The sequence below is a fragment of the Gracilinanus agilis genome, chromosome 2 (genome assembly GCF_016433145.1).
Source record: "Gracilinanus agilis isolate LMUSP501 chromosome 2, AgileGrace, whole genome shotgun sequence".
In the NCBI taxonomy this organism is placed as follows: domain Eukaryota; kingdom Metazoa; phylum Chordata; class Mammalia; order Didelphimorphia; family Didelphidae; genus Gracilinanus; species Gracilinanus agilis.
In genome coordinates this window covers 354,369,226-354,396,624 of record NC_058131.1, presented here as the reverse complement: position 1 = coordinate 354,396,624, position 27,399 = coordinate 354,369,226, and the positions used below count along the sequence as shown (strand labels likewise).

The 27,399-nt window shown below is 42.6% G+C and overlaps 1 protein-coding gene across 1 annotated transcript in view; it reads left to right on the top strand.

Moving 5' to 3' along the window:
- Positions 1-2,463: 2,463 nt before the first annotated feature.
- Positions 2,464-27,399, top strand: part of CDHR2 (cadherin related family member 2) — a 36,684-nt gene continuing 11,748 nt past the window's right edge. The window contains exons 1-19 of the mRNA XM_044661641.1: positions 2,464-2,509; positions 3,411-3,482; positions 4,502-4,641; positions 6,380-6,433; positions 7,167-7,256; positions 10,656-10,745; positions 12,346-12,471; positions 12,776-12,907; positions 13,024-13,099; positions 13,467-13,582; positions 18,262-18,495; positions 18,947-19,102; positions 19,359-19,520; positions 20,320-20,381; positions 20,537-20,780; positions 21,359-21,598; positions 24,717-24,786; positions 26,103-26,714; positions 26,877-26,948. Of these exons, the coding sequence (XP_044517576.1) occupies positions 2,464-2,509; positions 3,411-3,482; positions 4,502-4,641; positions 6,380-6,433; positions 7,167-7,256; positions 10,656-10,745; positions 12,346-12,471; positions 12,776-12,907; positions 13,024-13,099; positions 13,467-13,582; positions 18,262-18,495; positions 18,947-19,102; positions 19,359-19,520; positions 20,320-20,381; positions 20,537-20,780; positions 21,359-21,598; positions 24,717-24,786; positions 26,103-26,714; positions 26,877-26,948 (2,794 nt within the window). The remainder of the gene's footprint in view (positions 2,510-3,410; positions 3,483-4,501; positions 4,642-6,379; positions 6,434-7,166; positions 7,257-10,655; positions 10,746-12,345; positions 12,472-12,775; positions 12,908-13,023; positions 13,100-13,466; positions 13,583-18,261; positions 18,496-18,946; positions 19,103-19,358; positions 19,521-20,319; positions 20,382-20,536; positions 20,781-21,358; positions 21,599-24,716; positions 24,787-26,102; positions 26,715-26,876; positions 26,949-27,399) is intronic.

The window sequence follows — 27,399 nt, the reverse complement described above, 5'->3', positions numbered from 1 at the left end:
GAATTGATTGATGTCCACTACCAATATAATTTTAGTCTATTTTTTCTTGTAAGTCATTTAATATTTCCTTTAAGAATTTGTATGTTATACCATTTTGTATATATATGTTCAGTGTCAATATTAATTCATTATTATGGTATCTTTAAGCAAAATATAGTTTCTCTGATTATCTCTTTTAATTAGGGCTATTTTGCTTTTACTTTGTCTGAGGTTATGATTGCTATCCTTGTCTTTTTCACTTCAGCTGAAGCATAATAGATTTAGCTCTAGCCCCCTTATTATAACTCTGAGTGTCTTTATGTTCCAAATGTGTCTCTGGTAAACAACATATTGTTTGATTCTGGTTTCTAATTCATTCTGCTATCTTCTTTTGTTTTATGGGTGAGTTCATCTCATTCATATTCACAGTTATGGTTGCTAACTGTATATTTCTCACCATCTTATTTTCTTTTATTCATGTTTCTCTTTTTTCATCCTGTTACTTTCTCAAAATTCTATTCTGTTTTTAGTTACTACCTTCCTTAATCTAACCCCTTTGTCATCCCTCTTCCTTTCTCTTGGGCCTTTCCTCTCCTACTTCCCTGTTTGGTAATATGAATTTCTATACCTTACTTTGTCTATCCATGTGTGCATACTATATATACATATATATGTATATATATATATACACACACATATATATATATTTATATATACACATACTTCCTTCCTTGAACCAGTTCAGATATCAAATGAGAATGAGATTCCAGCACTGTCTGCTTATCCCTTTAGCCTCTATTATAAAAACTCTTCCTTATGTACCTTTTATGTGAAATAATTTCCCCCTTCCTCTTCTTCTTTCCTCTTTTCCCAGTGCATCTCTTTTTCTCATCCTTGCATTCTTTTTTTGAGGAAAATATAATAGACCATTCTATGCCAACATTTTAGACTTATACCCATACCCTCTGTCTAAATAGACTTCTTCTGACTCTTCTAATGATAATGTTCTTAGTAGTTACATGTATCATCTTCCAATAGAGGAATGTATACAGTTTAACCTTATTAAGTCCCTTATGATTTCTTTACCCTCCCCCCCCAGTATAACATCATCTATTAATATGGGCATTTGATCTATTAATAAAGAATAAGTCAATCATGTGTGGCTCTGTATGGAAAAAAAACCCTTTATGACTTATTGCTCATGTTTATCTCTTTATGGTTCTCTTGAGTTACATTTTCTATTCTCTTCTGGTCTTTTCATGAGGAAGACTTGAAAGTCTATGTTTCATTAAATATCCATTCCCTGCACCATGTAGGCTTATACTTAGTTTTGTTGGGTAGGTTATTAGTGATAAATGCTAAATCCTATGTGATCCTGAGTGTGGTTCCATGGCATTTAAATTATATTTCTGACTATTGTAATATATTCTCTTTGCCCTGAGAGCTCTGGATTTTAGCTATAATATTCTTGGGAATTTTCATTTTGAGATTTCTTTTAGGAGGTGACTGGTGGAATCTTTCAATTTCTACTTTGCCCTCTGGTTCTAAGATATCTGGATAGTTTTCTTTCATAATACCTTGAAATATTATGTCTACGTTTTTTGTTGATCATGGTTTTTTGGTAGTACAATAATTTTTAAATTAGCTTTCCCTGATCTATTTTCCAGGCCGGTTGTTTTTCTGATGAGATAATTCACATTTTATGCTATTTTTTCATGCTTTTGATTTTGCTTTATTATTTCTTGATGTCTCATGGAGTCATTAGCTTCCACTTGACTTATTCTGATTTTTAAGAAATTATTTTCTTCAATATTTTTTAGCCTCTTTTACCAAGCCATTAATTTTTAAAATAATTTTCTTGTACAGCTAATTTCTTTCCCCAATTTTCCTCTACCACTTTATTTGCTTTTTAAAATCTTTTTATTCTCTTTTAAAAATCTCTAATTTGATGTTTAATTGAGTTGAAAGGATAAACAAGGATTTTCCTCTAGAATTTTTGGTGGAACTTATTTAACAAAAGAAACTTGCTTAAAAATATCTTGGAGAAGGGGGCAGCTGGGTAGCTCAGTGGAGTGAAAGTCAGGCCTAGAGACAGGAGGTCCTAGGTTCAAACTCGGCCTCAGCCAATTCCCAGCTGTGTGACCCTGGGCAAGTCACTTGAACCCCATTGCCCACCCTTACCAATCTTCCACCTATGAGACAATACACCAAAGTACAAGGGTTAAAAAAAATATCTTGGAGAAGATACAGCAAATATATAGTGTTGTTTCAGTTAGGCACAGATTTGGATAAGTATACAAAACTCACAATACAATATGGATAAACTGTAGTCAAAATTGAATGAATGTGTCTTTGAGGGATAGAATGAGCATACCAGGCTTAGGACATCTTGCTCTCAGTGGTACAGTTGGGATCAGAAGAAGGAATTATGTTCAGATGACTTTATGGAAGACTTTTCTTTTCAACAGGTGCCCCCAGGACAGGATGGCCTGGAGCCTGCTGATCCTTCTGTCCTGTCTCATGGTCTCTGGTAGGAATTTCCATCTGGTTCCCTTCTTCTACATCATCATCTGGGGCTTGTGACATACTGATGCCTGGGGAACCATTCTCATATTGGTCTTCCCCTCTGTAGTCCAATGGAGCCCCTGAAAAATCAATGGCCAGACTAGGAAAGTTAACCTGAGAAGTCCATAATTATTAAGCCATCTAAGGGCTTTCTGGAAGTGGCACTGTCATTAGTCTTGAGATTCAAACTTGAACTTGGATTTTGTCCTAGAACCTTCACTGCCAAATAGTTCCTATAGGTTCATTCTCATGCTCAGACTGAAGAGTATACAAGAGAGGGTGGTGTCCATGCCCAAGGGAAGGGAGCATGCCAAAGCTGGGGTTGAAAGAATTGTGCTTGGGATCTGGGATTTGGGCAGTTATGGGATAGGGGAAGATAGAATTAAAATCGGGATTATGATCATGGCTGGGGATAGGATTTGTGCTGTCAGGAGCAAAAGAACCTGGGATTCAGGGAGCAAGGCTGATGAGAAGATCAGGACTAGGATCAGGACTGAAGGTTGGGATTTGTGGAGGCTGGGGATCAAGATCAGGTAACTGGGGATGGCCACAGCCTGGAGTTTAGGACAGATAGGATATCAGGACACAGAGCAGGGCATGGGACTGGGACATGGGCATTCTGAATCTTAGGTTAGAGCTCAGTGCCAGGGCTCAGGGCTCAGGATTGAAGGGTAGAATTTGGGGAGGGAGAGGCTCAGTGCTAAAGACTCAGTGCTGGAGATTTGATGAAGGTTAAGCTGGGCTTGGAGTCTGGGGCTTTGGGATCAGCGCTCAGGGTTGGAGACTGGGTCTTGGGGAGCAAAGTCTCAGGTCACAGGTCTCAGAACTCAATACTCAGTGCTCAGGACTCAGTATTGCCTTTGTAGTGCATGGGAACTCAGCTCCAAGTTTCACCTCTAACATGACCGTGGTTGCACTGCCTGAGGACATGCCTGAGGGTGAGTACATGTTGTGTCAAGGTGGGTAGCTTGGCCCTGGGCACAGACCTATAGTGAGGGACTGAAATTATCCTGGAAGAGAAGGGATAGTGGTTCAGGCCTATGTCAATTTGGGCTTGAGCTGTTGACTCAAAATCATCTCTTCTCTTTAAATACTAAACAGTAGACTTTTGTCTCAGGAGACCTTAAAATTATCTATCCTGCTCAGCTCTCAATTTACAGATTAGGAGACTGAGACCTAGAGAAGGAAAGGACTTGACCAAGATCCTGGATTTGAGGGTGTGTTCTCTGACAACCCATCTCCCCAGCTGCTTCTTGTACTGTCATGCATTTGTTTTGTTATTTTTTTATTTGAGGATTTCTAAAGATCATTTCTAAATGTGTCCCTCCAGGTACCTGTCCCAGAAACCTCTTCATGAGGGGATCCTCATGAAAGGGCACAATTAAGGGTTTCAGTTAATTGAGAGTTTTGCTGTTAAGCTCTGCTCTGATCCTCTCTTTGCCCAAAAGGGAGACAGGATTGGGGGAGGGGAAAGAGAAATAGAATAAAGAGCAAATGACTCATGTTCAAGTCTTTCTATACTACTGTCCCAAAGTGTCACCTGGAGCAAGTTGTCTTCCTTCTCTGGGCCTCACTTATACAATTAGGAGTTAGAATCAAATCTAGGGCACTAGATGATGCCTAAAGCATTTTCCATCTCTGGTATCCTATATTCCAGAGTCCCTTCTGTCTCTACCAGCCCGTTATTTATTCTAATATCACATCAGACCATCAAACAATACACATTTAGTAAGTATGTACCTATTCTCAAGCTGAACTTAGCCTTGACGTCCTAGAATAGGTTGACCTCCATGTTTCTTTCTAAACCGAATAACCCTTGAATGTATGTCTGCAAAACCTAGACATTCCCAGAAGCTCTTCTAGGACCATGCTCTGCCTCTCACTCAGCCCCAGGGGTCAACTCTAAGGGAAACTCTGTGTGTGTGTGTGTGTGTGTGTGTTCTGTCTCCAAATGCAGGTACTGTGGCTTTCTGGATTACAGCTACAGACCCAGATAAAGACCCCCTGACCTATGACATAAGTGGCCGTTATTCCTATTTCTTTGCTGTCAATAAGGACACAGGGATGGTGACCCTGAGCAGTCCTTTGGACTATGAGGTAAAAGTATGGAACAAGATGGGAGGAGGTTATCATTGGCTGAAACTGGAGGGAGTAGGAAAGGGAATCTTCTGGAAAGATAGCTTACAGGACATTAGGTCTAGGGACAGTGTTGACTCAGAGCAAGGTGCTATACCATAAGTTGTAGTATCACTTCAAGTAAGGGAGACCTAGGTTTAAACATCATCCTAGATGCTTTAAAATTTATTTATTTATTTTAAATATCTATCTTTTTAAAAAATTTGTGTTCCAAATTCTTTCTCCCCTCTCCCTTATTGAGAGGTAAGAAATCTGATATCAGTTATACATGTAAAATCATGCAAAACATATTTGCATATTAGTCATGTTGCAAAAACAAAAAAGCAAGAAAAATAGAGAAAAAAGTGCTTCAATCTAGTTTCAGGTTCCATCAGTTCTTTCTCTGGAGTTAGATTTTTTTTTATTATAAGTCCTTCAGAACTGTCTTGGATCACTGTATTGCTGAGAATGGCTGTCATTCACAGATGAACATTGTACAATATTGTTGTTACTCTGTATGATGTTCTCCTAGTGTGCTCACTTCACTTTGCTTCAGTTTTTATGTCTTCCCAGATTTTTTGGAAGCAATTCTGCTCCTCATTTCTTATATCACGCTAGTATTCCATCACAATCATCTACCACAATTTGTTTGGCCATTCCCCAATTGATGGGCATCCCCTCAATTTCTAATTCTTTGCCACAAAAAGAGCTGATATAAATATTTTTGTATATGTAGGCCCTATTTGTTTTTCTTTGTGCTCTTTGGGATATGGACCCAGCAGTGGTATTTCTGGGTCAAAATTTAAGCATGGCTTTATAGGCCTTTGGGCATAGTTCCAAAGTGTTCTCCAGAATGGTTGGATCAGTTCACAACTCCGTCCCAAATTTTGCACATCCCTTCCAACATTTGTAATTTTCCTTTTCTGTCCTACTGATCATTCTGATACATGTAAGGTGTCACTTCAGAACTATTTAAATTTGCATTTTCTAATTAATAATGAATTAGAGCATTTTTTCACATGACTATAGATAACTTTGATTTCTTCTTCTGAAAACTGCCTGTTTATATGTTTTGACCATTTATCAACTGGGGAATGATTCATGTCCTTATATATTTGACTTTATATATTGGAGTTCTCTATATATTAGAGAAATTAGGTCTTTATCTGAGAAACTTGCCATTAAAACACCCCAGATAATTGTTAGATGTATAACCCTGGTCAAGTTATTTAATTTAATTGAAATCTCTACACCTCAATTTCCTCACTTGTAAGATGATGGATGACACTGGACTAGATGATCTCTAGAACCCCCTCTTGCTATAAATCTATAATCCTAAAACAAGAATAGTCTACACTGAAAACCAAGGTAGCAGGTAGAGAGATGACAAATTCAGATACATAGTTCAGTAAATCTGGGTAGAGGATGATCTGAGCAGAGGATATAGGTTCTTGGGGCATGACATAGCCATGGTGAGAGGGCACAGAATGGGGATTATGGGAGAAAGCATAGGAGTATGAATAGATCTGGGTAGGAATGGGCCACGTCTGGTAACTTGAGGAGTTGAGGCTGGAGCAAGAAACTAAGGATCCAGTATGATTAAGAATGTGGGCACTGTATAGGCAACCCTTCATAGCTCCACCTTCTGAAATCTGGTTCAGCTCAATGGATCCACACTAGGTCAGCTTTGCATCACCCTTCCCTTCCTTTTTTTCCACAGACATTGTTCCTTTTTTCCGTCACCATCTCTGTTTGGGACCATACAAATCCAGAGGTATGTTAGAGAATACCTAGAGCTTGGAGAATTGGGTTAGGAGCTCCAGAGGGCTAATTTAGAACATAGGCAACTTCTGGGTCCAGTGTCCTATTTTCCCATAGGTGTGATCAACAGGTTAGGCAAACCTCAGGTCGAAGAAAGGAGAATCTTCAATTGGGGCAGAAAAAGCTCATATTTGGGAGGTGAGCAAGAATTAAACAAGAGACAGACTGGGTTGGTACCAGGATGTCTGAGGATCGCTGAAATACACCTGGTCTGAAATAGGAGGAAATATGAGTTACTTGATATGAGACTCAGGACAGGAAGTCATTTAACATCCATACAGATTGTCAAAGTGAAACTGAAAGCTTTGTCAGCTCATTTGTCTTGCTTGACCTGTCTCCTAAAGCTTCAGGCTTTTTATGACAGTAATTGGCATTTTCTTCTTCTCTTCTTACCCCCCAGATCCAGGATGGTTAGGAATGGGCTCAACTATGCCCTTTCCTCACTCAGCTAGACCTATCAGATTGTGTACTCGTGCATAGGGAGCCTAGCTCTTCTGAACTTCGGGAAGATTCTGTGCCATGTTTAGGCAGTTCTGAGAATTAAACCAAGTCAGTCAATATTTATTAAGAACTTGCTATATCCAAAGCATCATATTCACTTTTGGGGATACAGATATGAAAATAAAATGTTTTTTTACCTCTAGGGATTATACAGTCTAATGTGAGCCTCTTTTTCCCTCATAAAGGTGCAGAAGCAGTTACAAGTCATCGTGCAAGACAGAAATGACAATCAGCCAGTTTTCCAGGATACACCCTATTCTACTAGTATCAATGAGGTAGCATGTGTTATGAACTCAGCCATCTTGGAGGGCAGCAGGATTAAAAAAAAACCACAACCCTTTTTGTCTGTTTTAGAATCAATACTACGTAATAGTTCCAATGCAGCAGTAAGGGCTGGGCAATTGGAGATAAGTGACTTTTCCAGGGTCACATAGCTAGGAAATGCCTGCAGTCAGATTTGAACCCAGTTGCTCCCATCTCCAGGTTTGGTGCAGTGGGATATTTGTAGTATAAAGGTCAGGACCAAGGAGGTTAGGATTTAAAGTTAGAACCAAGCAGAGAGGACTAGGGTTTGGACCACATAGGTGAGTGATGGCTAACCATTTAGAGATGGAGTGCCGTGCCCCACTCTCCCAGTGAGTGCCTGGCAGGCACTGACTCCCCCCCCCCCACTTACCCCACACAGGGGAGAAAGCGCTCCCATTGGAACGGTGAAGTGAGGAATGTCCTCAGTGAATGTAGAGAGGGAGGAGGGGAGTGGCTAGAGTGCTCTGCTCCCCTCTAGTTTTGCCCCTGTGAGTCACTCACCTTACCCTCTGTGTGCTCCCATTGGCTGCTAGGCAGAGGGGTAGGGGATGAGAAAAAATGTTGCCAGGTGAGGTGGAGAGGGAAAGGGGAGCAGCTCTGCTGGAGTCCCTCTGCCTTTCTAGTAACTAACTGGGGGCATGGGGAAGGTGGCTCACAGAGAGTGCTCTTCATGCCATCTTTGGCACCCATGCCAGAGGTTTATCATCACTGACGTAGGTCATAAATCTGGATCAGGCAGATTGAGAGCCAGGATCTGAAATCAGGACCAAGGTGAGCAAAGGACCACATTGGGTTTTTGCAATTTGTGGGCTTAATAAAAGTAATGGTGCTGGTCCTGTTGAGACAGAGAAGGATTAGAAATTATTCTTGCCACCCTGGAGTTTATGTTCAGTTCCTTCCTTGGGACATCATATGTAGGATGATAATTTAAAATTTGTAAAGTACCTCGTGAGAGATCGATAAGTATTATTATTCCCACTTTCCTGATGAGAAAAACAAGTCAGAGAGATGAAGTGACTTGCCCACAGTCATATGATGTCAGTGGCAGTCTAGACTCCAAGTTAGGTCTCTTGATGCCACATTTAATGAAATAGTAAAAGGAGAATTACCAACTAGGAGATTATTTCAGTAATCTAGGTGAGCAGTGATAAGAACATGAATTAAGCTCATGAGGTGGGCATTACAAGAGAAAGGAAAGTTCACTAGACCAGAACTTAGGCATAGGTTCTAGTCCCTGCTACTAATTCTTTATAACCTTGAGCAAGTCAATTTGTGGGCCTCAGTTTTCCCATCTGTAAAATATGAAGATTGGATTAATTGTCCTCAGATGTTCCTAATTCTACTATTGTTATATTCAGTCATTTTCAGTCCTACTCTATGATCCCATTTGGGGACTTCTTGGCAAAGATACTGCAGTGGTTTGCCATTTCCTTCTCCAGCTCATTTGACAGATGAGGAAACTGAGGTAAACAGGGTTAAGTGACTTACTCAGTGTCACACAGCTAAGAAGTGTCTCGGACCAGATTTGAACTCAGGAGGATGAGTCTTTCTGACCCCAGGTCCAGAATTCTGTGAATTATGGTTCCACCTAGCTGCCCTCCAGCTAGACTAGTATGAGACAATGAGCCTAAGGGAAGATGGGATGGATGAGAGTTACTATGGTGTTAGAGCCTACAAAACGCAGTAACCGATTAGATGTATGGAATAAAGGGAAGAAAGACTGTTTCTGCCCACATGATGAGGATGGTGGAAACAGAAATAAGGAAGTCAGGAAGGAGGGCAGAAAGGAAGATGATGAGGTCGGTTTTGAACATAGTGATATCCAAGCTCAGATATTGAACAGGCAGTTAGAGATAGAGGACTGATCTTCAGGCAGTTGTCAGGGTTAGAGAGAGATTGTATACTTGGTTATCAACACATAAGTGAACATTGAAGTTGTGCAAGTAGATGAAATTATCAAGAAATGAGAACTTGATTAAACACTGGCACTTTGGAAAAGTGTTCTAAGGATGGAGGAGGAGGAAGTATTAGTTTCAGAGGCAGAGGTGGAACCATAGGAGAGAGAGGAGGAGAACCAGGAGAAGGCAATATTATAAAAGAAAAAGGAAGAGAGAGCATCCAGGAGGGGGTGGTTGTGAATCAGATACTTTGAAGAGGAAGATGTGGACTTAGAGGATATATCTCTGGCCCCTAAGAGGATTGGATTTGATCAACAAGGGGTTCTCAGACACCTCGGAGAGAGCAATTTTAGTTAAATAGTAAGAACAAGAAGAGGAGCAAGCTAGGTTACTCAGTGGATAGAGAGCCACGCCTGGAGTTGGGAGGACCTGGGTTCAAATATGACCTTAATCACTTCCTGTGGGACCCTAAGCAAGCCATTTAGCTCCATTTGCCTAGCCCTTACCACTCTTCTGCCCTGGAACTGATATTTGTGTCAATCTAAGACAGAAGGTAAAGGTTTTTAAAAAAGGATAAAAGCTAGATTGCAAAGGCTGAAAACAGTGGGTAGACTGAGGCAGAATGCAAAGACCACACTTTCTAAGAGACTCCCAATGATAGGGAGGAGGTTCAACAGCTTAAGAAGGTTGTAGGGTATAGAAAAAATATTTTTTTTCCTTTTTTTTAGGATTAAGGCTGCTGGGATATGTCTATGGGATAAAGGGAAGGAGCCAGATGAGGAGAGCTTGAAGAAGCAGGAGAAAGAGGGCATGATTGACAGATTAAGGTTCTGAAGGAAGTGGGAGGGAATTTAATTAAGGGTACAGGAAGAGAAGTTAATCTTAGTGAAGAGGGGTGACACCTCTGAGACTTGAAGGAAGGAGAGGATCCGTGAACATGTGTGTAGATGGAGGAGATGAGATCTAAGTATAATGAATTTGCTTTCAGTGAAGTAAGAAGTGAGATCTACTAGGAGTAAAGGAAGGAAAAGTGAGGGAGGCTTGAGGGCTTGAGGGAGAGAAGGAGGTTTGAGGTTTGAAATAACTCACGTGCAGTAAAAAAGAAGGATTTCTGAGCAGCAATGAAGAAATATCCTTCCAACCCTCCCCTCTCCATGAGTTTGGCCTCCAAAGACCTATTGGTCCCTTTGGTCCTGGGCCAGCCCTAGAGACCTGGTTGGAGGATCTCAGACCTGGAGCCTTCAAGCAAGAAAGGAGACATTTCTGGATTTGGTTACTGAGCATCAGGATGCTTTAGTGAGAAATCTTCAGGTCTTGGAAACTGAGGAAGCCTGAGCCCTTATCTGCTCCTGTCCCCATGCCGGGAAGGTGACCCAGGTCCCCAGGAGTGGGGTTTTGAGCCGATCTAGGAGTAGAGAGTAGAGTGTCCAGTCGCTAAAGCTCCTGATCCTTCTCTTCTCTATGTTATAGACTCTGCCTGTGGGCTCCCAGGTTTACACAGTAAGAGCAGAAGACCCCGACACAGGGCTTGGTGGCTTGGTGAACTACACCATTCTTGAGGTGAGTCAGGCAGGGAGCAAAGTCATGTCAGTGCTCTGAGATCACCTAGCGTGGAGGGTCATTCATGGGCTATGGATCCATGGGACAACAGGAATCTTCTGACCCCCTCCATGATCCAGAAGTTAGGGTCTGCCCTAGAACCTGGAAGCAGGATTGCTCTTTATGTGGCCACAAGAGGGCAGTGTCTTCCCACGAAACTAGGTGGGACCAATCCTGGGGTGTGGAAGGGGAAGAGGCAGTGGGAAATGTCCCTCCTCTCTTCATTGGACAATTTCGGGGCTATGAGTGGGCAGGGAAGAAGGAGGGGTATCTGGTGGGAGAAACGGAACAGCTCAGGAGAAATGGAGTTGGGCTCTCGCATCCCCCTCTGCCACTCATTCTCAGGGAAGAAGCAAGCTGCCTCCTGAGCTTTCCTTTCTCCATTTGTATAATGAAGGAGTTGGATTAAATGGTCTCTAAGGTCCATCCCCAGTCAGACATTCTAAATTTTATGTTCTAAGGATGTTTACACCTCTCACATGCTAATTTTATCTTTGCTCTCTGACTCTGAGGGGAAGATCACTCATAAAGTCACAAACTCAGGACCTTAGAGAAGTAGCTAATCCAATTAAGTGGCTTGCCCAGACTTGAATACTGGGTAGAGGATTTAGAGCTAAAAAGAACCTTAGAGACCCTTGGACCTCTTTAATATACAGATGAAGAAACTGAGGCACAGGGAGGGGAAAGGGCTGGCCAGTCACATGGCAAGTCATTGGCAGAGTTTGGCCTCTTGGTCAAACATACTCATCTTCAGCCCAGGGTCAGAGGAGAGGGAGTAAACTGGGTACCAGGGTCAGAGCCATAGGAATCACAGTGTGTGGATTAAATTCAGCAGTGGAGAATGGTGGGCCTGGGGCTGGAGCAGAGGGCAATCCAACTTCAGATTCATTCATGCCAGGAAGCAGATGTCGTGTTTCCTTGCTCCTACCCTGATTATGGGGATAGGTTCCAGGAAAGAGATCCCACTGAAACTGGACTGGGATAACTGCACTCCGAGGAAGTTTAGACAAAGAGAGGTGCCAAGGTGAAATCTGGGAAAAAGATAAATACTGGGGGGGAAATCCCCCACTGTTGTCCTCCAGGTCCAAGACCTAGTTAGGTTAGCTGGTTAGATATGATTGTAATCAGAACGGGTATGTTCTTGTCTTAGTTCCAGCTGGAGAGTATATGGGACTTCAACATTTCCAATTGGGTCTCTAATAGCTTGGATTCAGTGGGGGCAGTGAGAGTGGTTACCAGTTGGAAGAGGGAGGAATTGACTATGGCTCCCTGCTTAGCTTCAGAGATTCCTAAGACCTGATGGAAGAGATGGAGGGAAATGTGTTGGGTGGGAGCTGTTATGTAAAGGATGGCAACATTATCAACATAATAGAGTAGAACCAGAGATGATGAGTTTCTGGAGGAAGAAGGAAAGAAAGACCAGAATCTTTGGGAAGTCTCAGAGCTGATTCCACTGGATCCAGGCCATCTGTCCTTTAGGGCCCCGAACAACGGCCTGTCCTTGCCCTGTGGTGACTGGGCTCAGCAACCTTGTTCTATCTCTATCCCCACCCCATGTCAGGTTATTCCCAACACTCCAGAAAATCAGAAGCTCTTCTCCATCCGGTCCAATGGCACCATCTTCCTTGAAGGTCCTCTCAGCTACAACAACAAAAGCATGTTCTATCAACTGAAACTGCAGTCTTGTGTGAGAGCAGACTCTGGTCTAGGGAAAGGGAAACTTCTTGGGGATGGAGTGAGGACTTCCTGGGGTTGAGGGGGAAAGGGCCTTTCTAGGAAGAGGGGGGATTTCCTGTTGGGGAAGGGGAAAGGGACCTTCCTAGGACTTGATTATAAAGTTCTGGTTGGGGAGCTAGGGAGAGAGAAGGAAGGGGAGAAGGTAGAATTAATTAAGAAAGTCTCTCTCACACACACACATAAACACACACACACACACACACACACACACACACACACACACACACACAAACCTTCGGTGCCATTTTTTACAGGACCAAGACAAGAACAACACACTGTGTTCTCAAACAGTCTTCCTGACTATTACAGTGATTGATCTTCCAGATCTGGACCCACAGTTTCTCCAGGAGCCTTATACAGCTTCAGTAGGAGAAGATGCCCCCTTGGTGAGGCAGGGCTGGGAGGTGGGGAGAGGGGTCCTGGGATCGGGTAAGGTATATATGGTGGTCTAAATATTCCTTGGAACCTCCCTTCTAATCAGGCTTGTGGCCTCTCCTTCCAGGGCACCTCAGTGTTGACCTTAAAGACTATGGATGGAGACAAAGGCATCAACGATCCAGTCAAATTCTCTATCTCTAGTGAGAAGGCGATGGGCCTGCTGGGTCTTCCTTTTCTTTCTTCCTCTTTCCTTTACATCTTTTCCTTTGTCTGTTTCTTCCTCCTCTCTGGAGAAAGGGAGTGTAATGGAAAGGGGGGGAGCACAGAAGATTTCAGAGGATCATAGAGTTAAAACCATTGAGATTTAGAGAAGATAAATGACTTGCTTGAAGTCACAGAACTAGTTAATAGCAGAGTATCTTCCCAATATCCCCGGGATCTTAAATTTGGCTTCAGGAGCCATGCCTATGATTCTCTCTTGGGGAGTTTCCTTGGTTTGGGAATAGAAGTATAGCTTTCAGCTTGCCAGTCCCCCCCCCAGCCCCTCATCTCAATTTTCTTACTCAGACTCTACAAGGCCTTGGTTTGCCATCAATGAGCAGACTGGAGTCATCACTGTGAACCATTCTTTGGATCGAGAACTACTGCTAGATGAGGATGAAGAGGTGCACTTGGAGGTCACGGTGAGCTCATAGATGAAGAAGGGACACAGATTTCACCCAGTTCTAACTGGAGTTCTGGCTCCTGGAATCCTTTTCTCTTTTCTCGCCTTCCTTTCCCTCCTTTTCCCTCTTCTCCCTCTACATCTCTCTGTATCTGTGAAGTGGGCACTATCTATAGGTATGTATGATTATAGATGGAAGCATCTAGGTGGTGAAGTGAGTATTCAAATGCCCATCTTGGAGACAGAAAAACTCATCTTCTTGAGTTCAAACGAGGTCTCAGATATTTACTAGTTGTATGATCCTGGGCAAATCACTTACTCTTTTTGCCTCAGTTTCCTCCTCTGTTAAATGAGCTGGAGAAGGAAATGACAAACCACTCCAGTATTTTTGCAAAGAAAACATCAAATGGAGTCATGAAGAACCAGACATAGAGAAGGGAAGTCCTGGGTTCAAATCTGACCTCAGACACTTCCTAGTTGTGTGACCTTGGACAAGTCACTTAACCCTAATTGCCTAGCCCTTAGGGCTCTTATTCCTTGGAACCAACACTTAGTATCAATCCCAAGACAGAAAGTAAAGGTTTAAAAAAATAAAAATAAATGCTTTCTATATTTGCCTCCTTATCTACAACTGAAAAAAAGACTCAACAATAACATAAGTGCTATATGGCTGAGGTCAAATTTGAACCCAGGACCTCCCATCTTCAGGTCTGACTCTCTACTGTGCTAACTAGCTACTTGAGAATATTTCTCTGGGGGTGGGATTTGAGCTGTGTATTTCTGAGGTAGTGACAGACTTGCAAACATGGAAGACTGGCCCATAGCACATGGGTGGGGGCAGCTTCCTTCTACCCTGCTTCCTTCTTTGGAGGGGAAGAAGAACCTTAGAGTTGGGAGTAGTGATGCTAAAGGGCAATGCTACACACTCAGGCCAGGCTTAGCACAGGTTAGATGAAAGCAGGTGTCCTGAACCCAAGAATGCAGGCTGGTCAAATCAAGGAATCCTGGGATAAAGACCCAGGGCTGTGTGATTCAACACTTCTGTTTTCTCTAGACTTTCTGTCGTATGAAGCCCATTTGCAAAGTCCATCCTTTGAATCTGGGTGACTAAGCAGAATGAACTAATGCAAAAATGAACTACTGGCAAGCTGGAAACATACTTTCATTCATCCATTCATTTAACATTTATTAAGAGTGTGTATCTTTCATGATGAAAACTGCTATCCACCACCATAGAAGGAGATGTTGGGGTCTGAATGCAGACTGAAGCATGCCATTTTTCACTTTATTTCCTTTATGAATTTTTCTTCGTATGTGCAATATAAGGAGACGGACCACTTCACCTATTTGGGTAGCATAGTCAGTAAGGACGGCGGAGCAGATGAGGACATCAGAAACCGAATCAACAAAGCCAGACAGGCATTTAACACCCTGCGGCCTGTCTGGACCTCCAGAGCACTGTCCCTCGTCACTAAGCTCCGAATCTTCAATACCAACGTAAAGGCCGTCCTCCTATGTGGATCAGAAAGCTGGAGAGTGACGAGCGCTAACACCAATAAACTCCAGGTCTTTGTTAATAGATGTCTACGCCACATCTTGAACATCAGATGTCCTGAAAAGATCTCCAATGCCAGACTCTGGGAAAGAACAATCCAGTATCCCATTAGTCAGGACATAAAGAAACGTAAGTGGAGATGGATAGGACATATGCTACGAAAACCGGAAGACAACGTAGCCAGACAAGCATTGAGCTGGAACCCTTCAGGGAGGAGGAAAGTCGGAAGACCAAAACAGACCTGGCGAAGATCTGCCGAAAATGAAACAAAAACAGTCGGAATGACATGGGCCCAGCTGGGGGAAGTTGCCCAGAACAGAGTCCGCTGGCGTGAGATGGTTGCGGCCCTATGCTCCTAAGGAGTCAACAGGAATAATAATAATAAATAATAATAATGTGCAATATATGTCTTCTTTCATGACATAGGGAACATGGAAATATGTAGTGCATGACAACACTGGTATAACCTGTATCAGATTATTTACTATCTCATGGAGGAGGAAGGAGAAGGAGAGAGGGAGAGAATTTGGATCACAAAATATCAGAAAACAATTGTGGGAATTTTTTTCAACTGAAAGAAAATAAAAGGAATAGACCTATATTTTTTAAAAATATGTGTCCTCAGAAGGGTAATTTAAAAAATTTTAAAAATCTCAACAACATTCTCCCCAAACATCATAATCAACAATTCAAATAAATAAACATTCATTATGTGATTACATCCTGTGGATCCCTATGGTGGGGGCTGGGAATGATTTAGATGAGATGTGGTCCCAGTTCTCTCTTTTTTAAATTATTTTTTCCCAATAAGCAAAAGTCTATTTTCTTTCTCTCCCATCTTCTCCTCCCCCTACTGGAAAAAAGAGAAGAGGGGAAAAATCCTTGTGACAAATATTCATAATTAAGCAAAACAAATTGCCATATCGTCCACGTCCAGAAAAAAAAAATTTCAGTCTGTACCCTGAGTTCATCATCTTTCTGTCAGGAGGAGCACAGCAAGCTTCATCACTGGTCCTCTGGAATGGTGATTGGTCATTGTTCTTAATTAAGTCTTTCCAAGTTGTTCATCTTTACAATGTGGTTATTGTCTGAACTGTTCTTCTGGTTCTGATCTCTTTATTCTACATCAATCCATACAAGTCTTTTTATGTTTCACAGGAGGCAACCCTTTCATCATTTCAATAATATTCCATTATGTTAATTTGCTATAATTTCTTCATCTATTCTTCAATTGTTGTTCACCCAATTCCCCTTAGTTTCTAGTTCATTGCCACTATGAAAAGAGCTACTATAATATTTTTGTGTATTTAGATCCTTTACCTTTTTCTTTGTTCTCTTTGGGGTATAGGCCTAGTAGCAGCAATGTGGGGTCAAAGGCTATGCATGGTTTACTAACTTTCTGGGCAAATTGCTTTCCAGAATGGCTGGATTAATTTACTCCTCTACCAAAAGTGCATCGAAGCATCTGTTTCTCTGAAGCCCTTCTTGCATTTCTCATTTTCCATTTTTTTTGGTCAACTTTGCCAGGCTTATAGATGAGGTGGAAATTCCTATCTGTTTTAATTTGCATTTAAAAATTATTAGTGATATGGAACATTTTTTACACAGATAGCTTGAATTTCTCACTTAGAAAACTGCCTTTGACCATTTATCAACCGAGAAATAACTCTTCTTATGAATTTGAATCAGTTCACTATACATTTTGGAAATGAGACTATTATTGGAGAAACTTGCTACAAAGATCTCCCCACCCCCCATTACTTGTTTCCCTTCTAATTTTGGTTGCATTTGTTTTGTGTATGCAAAACATTTTCAATTTTACATAACCAAAATTGTCTGTTTTATCTTTAACCTTTTCCATCTATGTTTGGGGTCCCTGTCCTCTTGAAGTAGGGAGATAGAACATAGATAACTGTAATATAGAATATCACATGGTAAATGCATTAGAATTCAATAGCTGAAGAAGGAAGACAGAGGAATCCCAGGCATAGAGAATAGCATGAGAAAAGGATGAAGTCAGGAAGAAACAATGGATGCTTATAGATTTAGAGGTGGAAGCAATATTGAATGCCATCTAGTCCAAAATTTTCATTTTTGTAGTTGAAGAAAACAAGCCTTAAAGAGGACACATGAGTTGTCCAGTGTTAGACAAATAATAAATGACAGCATTTCCTTTAAATCTGGGTCCTTTGACTACAATTACAGGGCTCTTTTCACATTGAATCATAAAAGTTTTAGAAAACACAATGTATCCTAAAGGCAGAGAGTTGTTTAGTTTACTGAAGAAACCCATTGGCCTCCTTGTTCTTCCTCAAACAAGACCTCCCTCTCCAGAGATGAGCATTTTCACTGGTTGTCCCCTATGCCTGGAATTCTCTCTGTCCTCATTTCTACCTCCTGGAAACTCTGATTTCTTTCCAGTCTTAGCTATACTCTTCCCTTCTTCATGAAGCCTTTCTTGATGCCTGTTAATGCAAGCGCCACCCTCCTCCATGCCCTTGTTGATGAATTCATTGTAATCGTCATTGTTCAGTTGTTTGTCTTGGCTGCCATCGAGATGCCCATATCTTCAATTAATTTTGTCAATATCTTGTTTGTACGTAGTTGTTTGTATGTTGTCTACCCCATTAGATGGGGAGCTCCTTGAGAGTAGGGACTATTTTTTCTGCCTTTGTTTGTACCCCCAGTATTAGCAGAGTGCTTGATACACAATAAGTACTTAATAAATATGTATTAATTTGCTGACTGTAGAATATAGTTCATGGTGGGGAGTAATAAGAGATAAAGCTACAGGTAGGATTGGTATAGTTTGTGGAATATCTTGAATGCCAGGCTAAGGAATTAGAACTTTTTATCTCCAAAGAAATTGGGGGTCAATGATAATTTTGGAAGAAATGAGTGTTGTGCAGAAGAGGTTACCAAGGAAAACAGGAGGGTAGAAAAAGAGTTGAAAGCCTAGGCAGGCAAAAAGCTGGCTTCCATCTCTGAATGTATGATCCATGATCCCACCGGTATGGGAACTTTATTGCACCGACACAAATGAGTCACCTGTCCAGAAGAATTCATTACTTGGCCACTTTGTGGTCAACTTTCACTGCCTCCTGTTCTGCCTTCCCTAAGCCTCTCCTTTTTTTTGTCTGCAGGCCACAGAAATCCATCTCAACATTTATGGGCAAGAGGCTAAGGCCAGGACATGGGTGACCATACGGGTGACAGATGTTAATGATCACTCCCCTAAATTCTACAACTGCATCTTGCCTGCCTGTGATTTCTCTGATGACAAGACGGTAACCACTTTTAGTGGCTATGTGGCTGAGCACTCCTCCACCAGGGTACCAATTAGCAACCTGTCCATGGTGGCTTATGATCCAGACAAGGTACGCACTGTCTCATGCTGCCAGCCCAACGGTACACATGCTTCCTTCTGTTTCCACCTTGAGGTCTTTTTCATGGAGCTCCCTGCCCCTCTTCTGACTGCTAACCATTCCCTTCATGTGAAACCATGCAGCAAGTCAGGGGAGGGGTGAGATCTTTGGGAACCAGCTGAAGACTCCTTGTTGAGGTAGATAGTGATGGTTGGAAACAGATGGAAGTTTTATGGAGCACCATGAGAATGGATAAACATGGATAATAGTAAATGGTGTTGGGTGGGAGTTGGATGGGATAGACAATGGTAAATGGTAGTGGCTTAGATACTGGGGTAAATGGGAGTATATGGCTGCTTAATTGAATTGTAGTAAGATGCTTTACTCTCATTATTAAATAAGGAAAGTCTGGCTTCTGGAAGGGAACCATAACTAACAGAACCTATATCTTTCTTGTTTCCAGGGCCTCAATGGCACTTTCTCACTGTCCCTGACTGGCCCTGACCACATGGCTTTTATCGTGTCACCTGAAAGGGTGGTGAACACAGGAGAGGTGCAAGTGTTAGTCTGGCAGTCTAACCTTGTGGATTTTGAGAAAAAGCAAACAATGGAGGTAGAGGTGAGAGATGGTGGGATTACTTAGTGGGCAGAGGGCACCAACTAAAACAGACCTTAGAGACCATTTGATACATCCCTACCCCCATTCTACAAAAAGGGGATAATCGATGCCAAGAAAGGGGGAGTGAGCCTCCCAAGGTCACACTGCTAAGTAAATAACAGAGTTGCTTTTAGAATCTGGGTCTTTCTGTCTACAAATGTGGTGCCCTTTCTCCTTCACTGTGCTGCCTCCTTAATACTTGTCTCTTCTGAGATAGGTCATAGCCACTGATGTCGAAAGCCACAAGGCCTCCACTGCCCAGGTAACCATCCATGTGGAAGATATTAACGACCATGCACCTGAGTTCAATAAGACCCAGTATACTCTCTATGTATATGAGCACTGCCCGAATGGCACGGTGGTTACCAAGGACATCCAGGTGAGGGATGGGAAAGAAGAACCAGGGGCTCCCTGGGCTAGAGGATAGATAGGAGGAAAGGACTTCCCCAATTCCTGGGGCTAACCTGGGCTAGTATTTTGAGTTATGGGGGGAAAAATCAGTGTTTCTCAGAGTGTCTATATATGAGAAGCATGGAGCAGCATATGGGAGAGAGAAAGCAAAAGCCAGGAGAAAGAATGTACAAATGTAGGTGTGTCTGTCTGTCTGAATGAATGAGAGTGACAGATGGAAAGGAAGCAGGGAGACAGAGAAAAAGAGAGACGAATAGACTCAGAAAGGAACACAGGTAGAATCAGACTCAGAATCACTGAATATCAGATCTGTAGGGGCCCCAGAGAACATGTTGATGACGTCCTCCCTAAGCAGAAATCCCCTCTATAATATCTCTAATAAGTGGTCATCCAGTCATCTCTTGAAAACCTCCAGTGATGGGTAAATCCCTCCCTCTTGAAGCAGTTGATTCTACTTTGGGTCAGCACTACTTGTTAGGAAATGTTGTTTCTCAAGAAGAGAAATCTACCCCTGATCTCTGGTGCCAAGCAAAATGAGAGCAGACTTTCAGATATTTGAAGACCACAAATAGGTCCCTCTTACTTCAAGTCTACTTCTTAGTTCCATCAGTTGACCAACATATGATATGATCTCCAATCTTTTCAGTATCCTGGTCACCCTTTTCTGGGCATATTCTAGCTCCCCAGGAATAGAGGTTGGGAGCCATTGGGCAATAAGGTGAGGGAGATTTGGCTAATTGATGATAGCCTGGGATATGTTCATCTAGGCCACAGACCCTGATACTGAGTTCCGAGGACACATCACTTACCACCTCCTCTCAGGGAACAGGTATGTACATGCCCATCCTCACAGAGTTAGTGGGCTCAGGGCTCTAGGGTGGAGGCTGGGCCCTCAAGCCAATAGCAGTCCTATTGGATGAGCACTAGTAGGCCTACCTTGTTCCCAGGAGTCTTTCTCTTTCCCCTCTAATCTGGCCGCCATAGTGCGGATATCTTTCAGGTGGACCCCAACACTGGAGAGGTGACAGTGAAGGATGGTAACCTGCTAGACCGGGAGCTGCAATCTGTCTACTACCTCACGCTGCAGGCTACAGATGGAGGTGGCCTGACTGGCTCCACCCTCCTGCATATCATCGTGCTGGACATCAATGACAACGCCCCTGTGGTTAGTGGCTCCTATAACATCTTTGTCAAGGAGGAGGAGGACAACGTCACAGTGACCATCCAGGTGAGGGCTGGGAGTAGATAAATGGGGTGGGATCAGCAGTGGATTCTGGGGCAGAGAAAGATCTGCTGTTGCTAAGAAGAAATTGAGCCCCAGAGATTGGGCTTTAAACACACTGAGAAGAATTTAGATTCTATATTTGGAGGAGTCATGGAATTCTCAGAATCCCTCAAGTTCCTTATAGCAGGATAAATTGAGGCCATGTAGTTTGGTGGTCCAGTAGATAGAGCATTAGACCTTGAGTTGGAAGACCTGAATTCAAAACTGTCCTCTGACACTTTCTGGCTACGTGACCCTAGGCAAGTCACTTAACTTCTGTCTGCCTCAGTTTCCTCAGCTATAACATGAAGGTAATAATACCTCCCAGGGTTGTTGTTTAGATTTGAAGTGCTATTATAAGTACAAATTATTAAATCAAGGCATGTTGAGTCCAAAAAACTTGTCCATTGCCACTTGACTGCTAAGCCAGGACTCTAACCACCGCCCAGGGTTTGCACTATTGCTGGACCAGATAGGTGACACAGCAATGATTATGGCTGGTGACCTCTCCTTTCTTCCTTTCCTCTTTCCACACCCCGAAGGCCTATGACAACGATGAACCTGATACTAACAACAGTGAGATCCGTTTTGAACTCCTGCCTGGGCCATATAATAACAACTTCACCTTGGACCCAGTCACTGGGTTACTGAAGAACCAGGGCCCCTTGGACCGTGAGGCCATTGATCCACTCCTGTTAGGAAAGATCGTGCTGACAGTGCTAGTGTATGATCTGGGAGAGCCCTCTCTCAACACCACAGTCAACGTCACCATCAACGTAGAGGTAATAGCACCCGGGGAAGAACCAGCCCTTCTCCCACCAACTTAAAGCTCCCACTCTCTTCTTTAGGTTCAGCACCTTTTATTCTCTTCCCATAATATAGAAATTCCTGGGAGGGAGTGGGAAAGAGATCTTATTGTTTTGGCCTTACAATGTCCTAGAGGTAGAAGGTCTTGTTTTTTAGAGGCTGTGAGTTCTGGGTCAGGAGATGACGTTTTGGGTCAGCTCATCTCTTGCCCATTCTCATTTTCTTCTGAAACCCGAGGCCTCGAACCCATTGAGCTCCTGCCAACTCTGCCACAACCTTCATGAAGGGCAGGGTATTCATATCTGCCAATGAGGAAAGAATCTCATACCAAGGGACTTTGGGACTGGGGTTACACTTCTATTTAATTAAACAACAAATAAATCAGTAAATCCAACCCATTTATTAACTTTGTTTATTGATCGCTTATCATATTACAACATCCTGTGCTGGACAGTGGGAATACAGCAACCACAACCTAGCCATCCATACCTTGCCCTCAAAGGGGTTGTATTTTGTTGGGGGAAAGCAAAATACATGCTGATAACTGTACACGGTGAAACAAGGTAATTTTAAAAGTAAGAAAACACTGACAGCTGGGTGAGTGGGAAGGCGTCAGAAAGTGGGAAGGCCACAGAAAAAGTGGCACCTCAGCTGAGCCTCCAAGGAAGATCTAAGATTCTGAAGGGCAGAGATAAGATTCTGAAGTGGAGTGAATATTATAGCCTGTATGAATGTATGTAGATAGGAGGTCTGAGGTCAGGTTTGGAGAACAATGAGCATTTCAATTTGGGCAGAACATACAATGCATAGAGGAAAGTAAGTAATGTGCACTAAGGCTAGAAAGGAGGTTCTATCCAGATTGTAGATGCCTTTAAATGCCTGGTTAAAGGGTTTATATTGTATTCTAGAGGGAAATAGGGAGTCACTTGAAGGCTTTTGAGCAAGGAAGTGGCAGGGTCAGAATGGCACGTTAGGAAGATTATTTTGGCAATTGTGTGGAGTTTATATTAGATAGAGACACTGGAGGCTGGGGAACAGGACACCAATATAATAGGCAGTATAATGAAGGCCTGAAAAAGAATTTCGGTGTCCATGTGAGAGAGAAAGGGATGTAATGCATTGAGGAAACAACTAGGAGGTACAGTGAGTGAGAGCTTTGGATTTAGAGCAAGGAAGACCTGAGTTCAAATTCTGTCTCAGACAGTTATTAGTTGTGTGAGAAGGGGCAAGTTATTTAATACATCTCTCAGTCTCAGGTTCTCCTTCTATAAAACAGAGATAATAGCACCTTCACAGAGTTGTTAATGAAAATCCAACAAGATAACATTTGTACAGTGATTCACAGACCAGAAAGTGCTTTGTAAAAGGTAGTTATTATTATATCTGGATTAATGGAAAGATATTGATATTCTCAATAGAAACTGGGAATTTAAGAAGAGAGATGGGTTTTGAGAGAAGACAATCGATTCCATTTTGGACATCTTGAGTCTGAGATATTTATGAGATATCCAAGAAAAGATATCTAGCAGACAGTTGATGATGTGACATGGCTGTTTAAGAGGGATTATGGTTGATATAGATTTGGAAATCATCTGAAGAAATGAGTAGCGAACACATGGGGACAGATGAGATCATCGAAGAAAATATAGAATGAGAAGAGGATCCATAGTAGAGCCTTGGGGGACATCCACACTTGGGAGGCAGAAGGTGGATGATGTTACAGAAAAAGAAACGAAGAAGAATCATTATGTAGGTAGGAGGAGAGCCAGGAGGGAGCAGTATCTCAGAAGAATGTTCAAAAGGAGGGACCTCAGGACTGATGATATCAGTTCTCTTAATAAATATTTCAGTGCCCATTGTGAGTAGATAATACATAGTCCCTGTTCTCACAGAGCATATGATATAGATGAAGGGTTAGATACAAACACAATCAGCTATAACATACCTATGGGCTTATAGACAAGACATTCAACTTTTCTAGACCACAGTGTCCTCACCTATAAAATGAAGGCTTGGACTGGATTTTTAAGGTCTCTTCTAGCCCTGCCTCTCCATTTTCTAACTTACTCTACTAGGAGCTATAATAAATGCATTATAGTCATCTGAGAGGGAAGATTGAGGAATAAAAAAGTGGCCATTGCATTCTGAGTTTCATTCTTGTGTGTGTGTGTGTATGTTTTTACTTAAAAATTTTTTTTGTTACATTTTGAATTCTGAGTTGTCTCCCTCTTTTCCTCCCATCCCTGTATTAGAGAAGGCTAATACTTAGCACGGATATAGCTAAAGCTATCTCTATCTCTATTTATCTCTATCTCTATCTCTATCTCTATCTCTATCTCTATCTCTATCTCTATCTGTGGAGTCATACTATCAGTGCTTCTGTATGCCAGTGTTTTCTTTGGAGGTCTTTAGTATCTTCCTTCCTAGGCCATTTATAGTTAATTTGAATGTTCTTATTACTCAGAAGAGCTTAATCATTCACAGTTATTCTATGAACAACATTGCTGTTACTGTATACACTACAGCATTCTCTTGGTTCTGCTCATTTCACTTTTCATTATTTCATGCAAGTCTTTTCATGTTTTTCTAAAATCCTCCTGCTGGTCATTCTTTATAGCACAATAGTATTCCATCATAATCATATACCACAATTTATTCATCCATCCCCCAATTGAGGAACATCTCCTCAATTTCCAGTTCTTTGCCACCACAAAGAGAGCTGCCATAAATATTTTAGAACATTCAAGTTCTTTTCCTTTTCCCCTGGTCACCCTAGGAAAAAAAAAACCTAGCAGGAATATTTCTGGGTCAAAAGACACAATTTTATAACACTTTGGGCATAAGTCCAGATTACTCTCCATCTGAAATCCATTCTAACCTTCCTATCTCTGTTCCTGATTCCTTTTTGGTTTTCCTAGAAGTGCAGTTGGTGGGGATTTTAGCTCATTGATGACATCCAGGGGAAAGGGCTTGTTGGAAATGGGGGAGATTGGGCTGCAATGTCATCTCGCATTCAGTGCACACCCCACATTTGGTCCACAACCTCTTTTATATGCTTCTATTTTGCTATACTTAATTTTACTCTATCTGCAGGACATCAATGACAACAAGCCTGTGTTCAGCCGTACGATTTATGAATTCCATGTAAAGGAAAGACTAATGGGTGAGTATTACTCTCTCCCCCTACCTGGAATGAAAGGCATGTAGGTCTGTGGGTAGGGGAGGGAGTATCCTTGAACCTTGGATCCAGAGGATTTGCCCAAAGTCCCAGAGGCAGGCCTGGGTTTGAGCTCTACTTCTGCTATTTATTAGCTGTAACCATCTTGAGGAAGTTACTCATCTTTGGTCCTAGGTTTTCTTATCTGCATAAAGATTCCATGCTCTGTCTTGGTGGAATGTAGTAGGCAAACTTTGTAAACTGTAAATGCCTCCAGACATGAGTCATAATAACATGTATTTATAAGTATTATTAATATATTAATTGCAAAATAGAATATATTATTAATATATAATGGTTAATATAGTAATACTATTAGCTAATATTTATACTATATTATGTCATTTATACTATATTATGTCATATAATAATAGAGGCAGTGTGGGTTCATGGCTAAGGAACAAGTCTAGAAGTCAGGGAGCTCTGGGTTCAAGTCCTGGCTCTGATATATTCTCCTTTTTTAAAAAAAACTCTTACCTTCCATCTTAAAATCAATACTGTATGTTGGCTCTAAGGCAGAAGAGTGGTAAGGGCTAGGCATTGGGGGTCAAGTGACTTGCCCAGGGTCAAACAGCTAGGAAGTGTGTGAAGCCAGATTTGAACCTAGGACCTCCCTTCTCTAGGCCTGGCTCTCAATCTACTGAGCCACCCAGCTTACCCTCTGACATATTCTGGCTGACTGACCTGGGGCAAATCACGTAACCTTTCTGTGCTCTAGGTAACTGTTGCAAAAGAGGTACAGAAGCTTCCTTTCCCTATACCATTGAAGTCACAGGTCCAGTCCCTGCCCCTATCCAACATAATAAATAAGTACACCAAGTCCCAGTTTTCTAGGTCACTGGGAACTCACCCCCCACTTCAGCACATCAAATTCCAGGATGGTGGGGAGGGAGGACCTAGTTCTTGGTGTGGGTTCATCTTCCAATGTCTCAGGCTCAAGGAGTGCCTCCCAGCGGCTCCCAATGAAATATATCCCAAGGGACCAGATTCTGAATCAAAGGGGTGTGTCTTGAAGAATAGACTGGGCAGCTAAAGGTCTTGGTTCTTTTTATTTTTATTATTTTTTAAACCCTTACTTTCTGTCTTAGAATCATACTGTATATTGAGCTGTAAGGGCTAGGCAATGGGGGTTAAGTGACTTGCCCAGGGTCACACAGTTAGGAAGTGTCTGAGGTCATATTTGAACCCAGGACCTCCCATCTCTAGGTAGCTGAAGGTCTTGGAAGAGAGACAGAGACTCTGTTTCCTTTTTGGGTCCATAGGTGCATACCTGGGCATCGTGGAGGCCTGGGATGCTGACCAGACGGATGTGAACAACCGTGTCGCCTTCAGCTTAACTGGGGATGGAGCCAGTAACTTTCAGATCCGCTCCGTGTTCCTGGGCTCAGGGGAGAGTCAGGGGAACGTGTCCCTGGTTTCAGACGTGAGCCTAGACTATGAGAGGCCCCCCAGCAACTTCACACTGATGGTGCTGGCTCAGAATGCCGCTGAGTCTAACGAGATAGGATCTGCCACGGTGCTAGTGATCACGGAAGATGTGAACGATGAAGCGCCGAGCATTCTGGCATCCTCTTTGAAGGAGATCAAAGTGTATGAGCACCAAGACTATGAGGATGAACTCGTGGCCCAGGTGGAGGCCCAGGACCCTGACACCAATGCCTCGCTGGAAATCCGCCTTCAGGAAATAGGCTGCTTCAAGAGCGGGACTAACGTGGGTTCTGTGTGCCAGGACTGGTTCAAGCTGGTCCCCAACGGCAGCGTCTACATCAACGATAGCTCGGCCATAGACTATGAGGTCTGCGACCTCGTCAGTCTGCTCCTCCAGGCCTGGGATCTCCACACGGCTGAGGGTTTCCCCGCCAACAGCCCTAACGGTGAGGCCTCTGCTCAGGCGGGAACAGGGAGAATGGTGAATGGGGGAAACTGAGGCTGAAATAATGCCAGGGTGGAGAGAGAGGAGAGAAAATAGGGAGCCTTGGAGACATCCCTTTTAGCCTCTTTCTGTAGGACCGAGTCCCTCTCTTCTGCTTTTGCAGAGACTCTACCCATCGCCGTCTTGGATGTGAATGACCATCCACCTGAATTCCTGCCTGTGGATGAGACATTTGGTGAGGAATAACCCCTTTCCTTTCTCTGTGCCCTGCACCTCTCTCTATCTGGGTCCCCTTGCTGTTTTGAGAAGTGGCCTCAACCTCATTAGTCCAAGACCAGAGAACTCTGATGAGGAGCCAAATTTGAGATCCTTCCTTGTTCCCCCCCCTCCCCCCCTGCATCCCACATTCTTGTAAGTCAGGAAGATCTGTGTGCAAGTCCTTCCTCCCACATATACAAACTATGTGACTCTAGAGAAGACACTTAAGAAGACACGTTTTTTCCCAAGCTCTCTGAGATTTTAAAGGGTAGAGTAGGTATGGGTCTACTTGATAGAGGGAATCTCCTCTGTCTTAATGAAATGACAAGTCTGGTTCCTAGCCATACCACTATCTTCCCATCCCCATTCCCTTGCTCTCCCAATGCTGCTTGCATCTTGTTCTTGAGATCTGGCATCTGCTGGTTTTA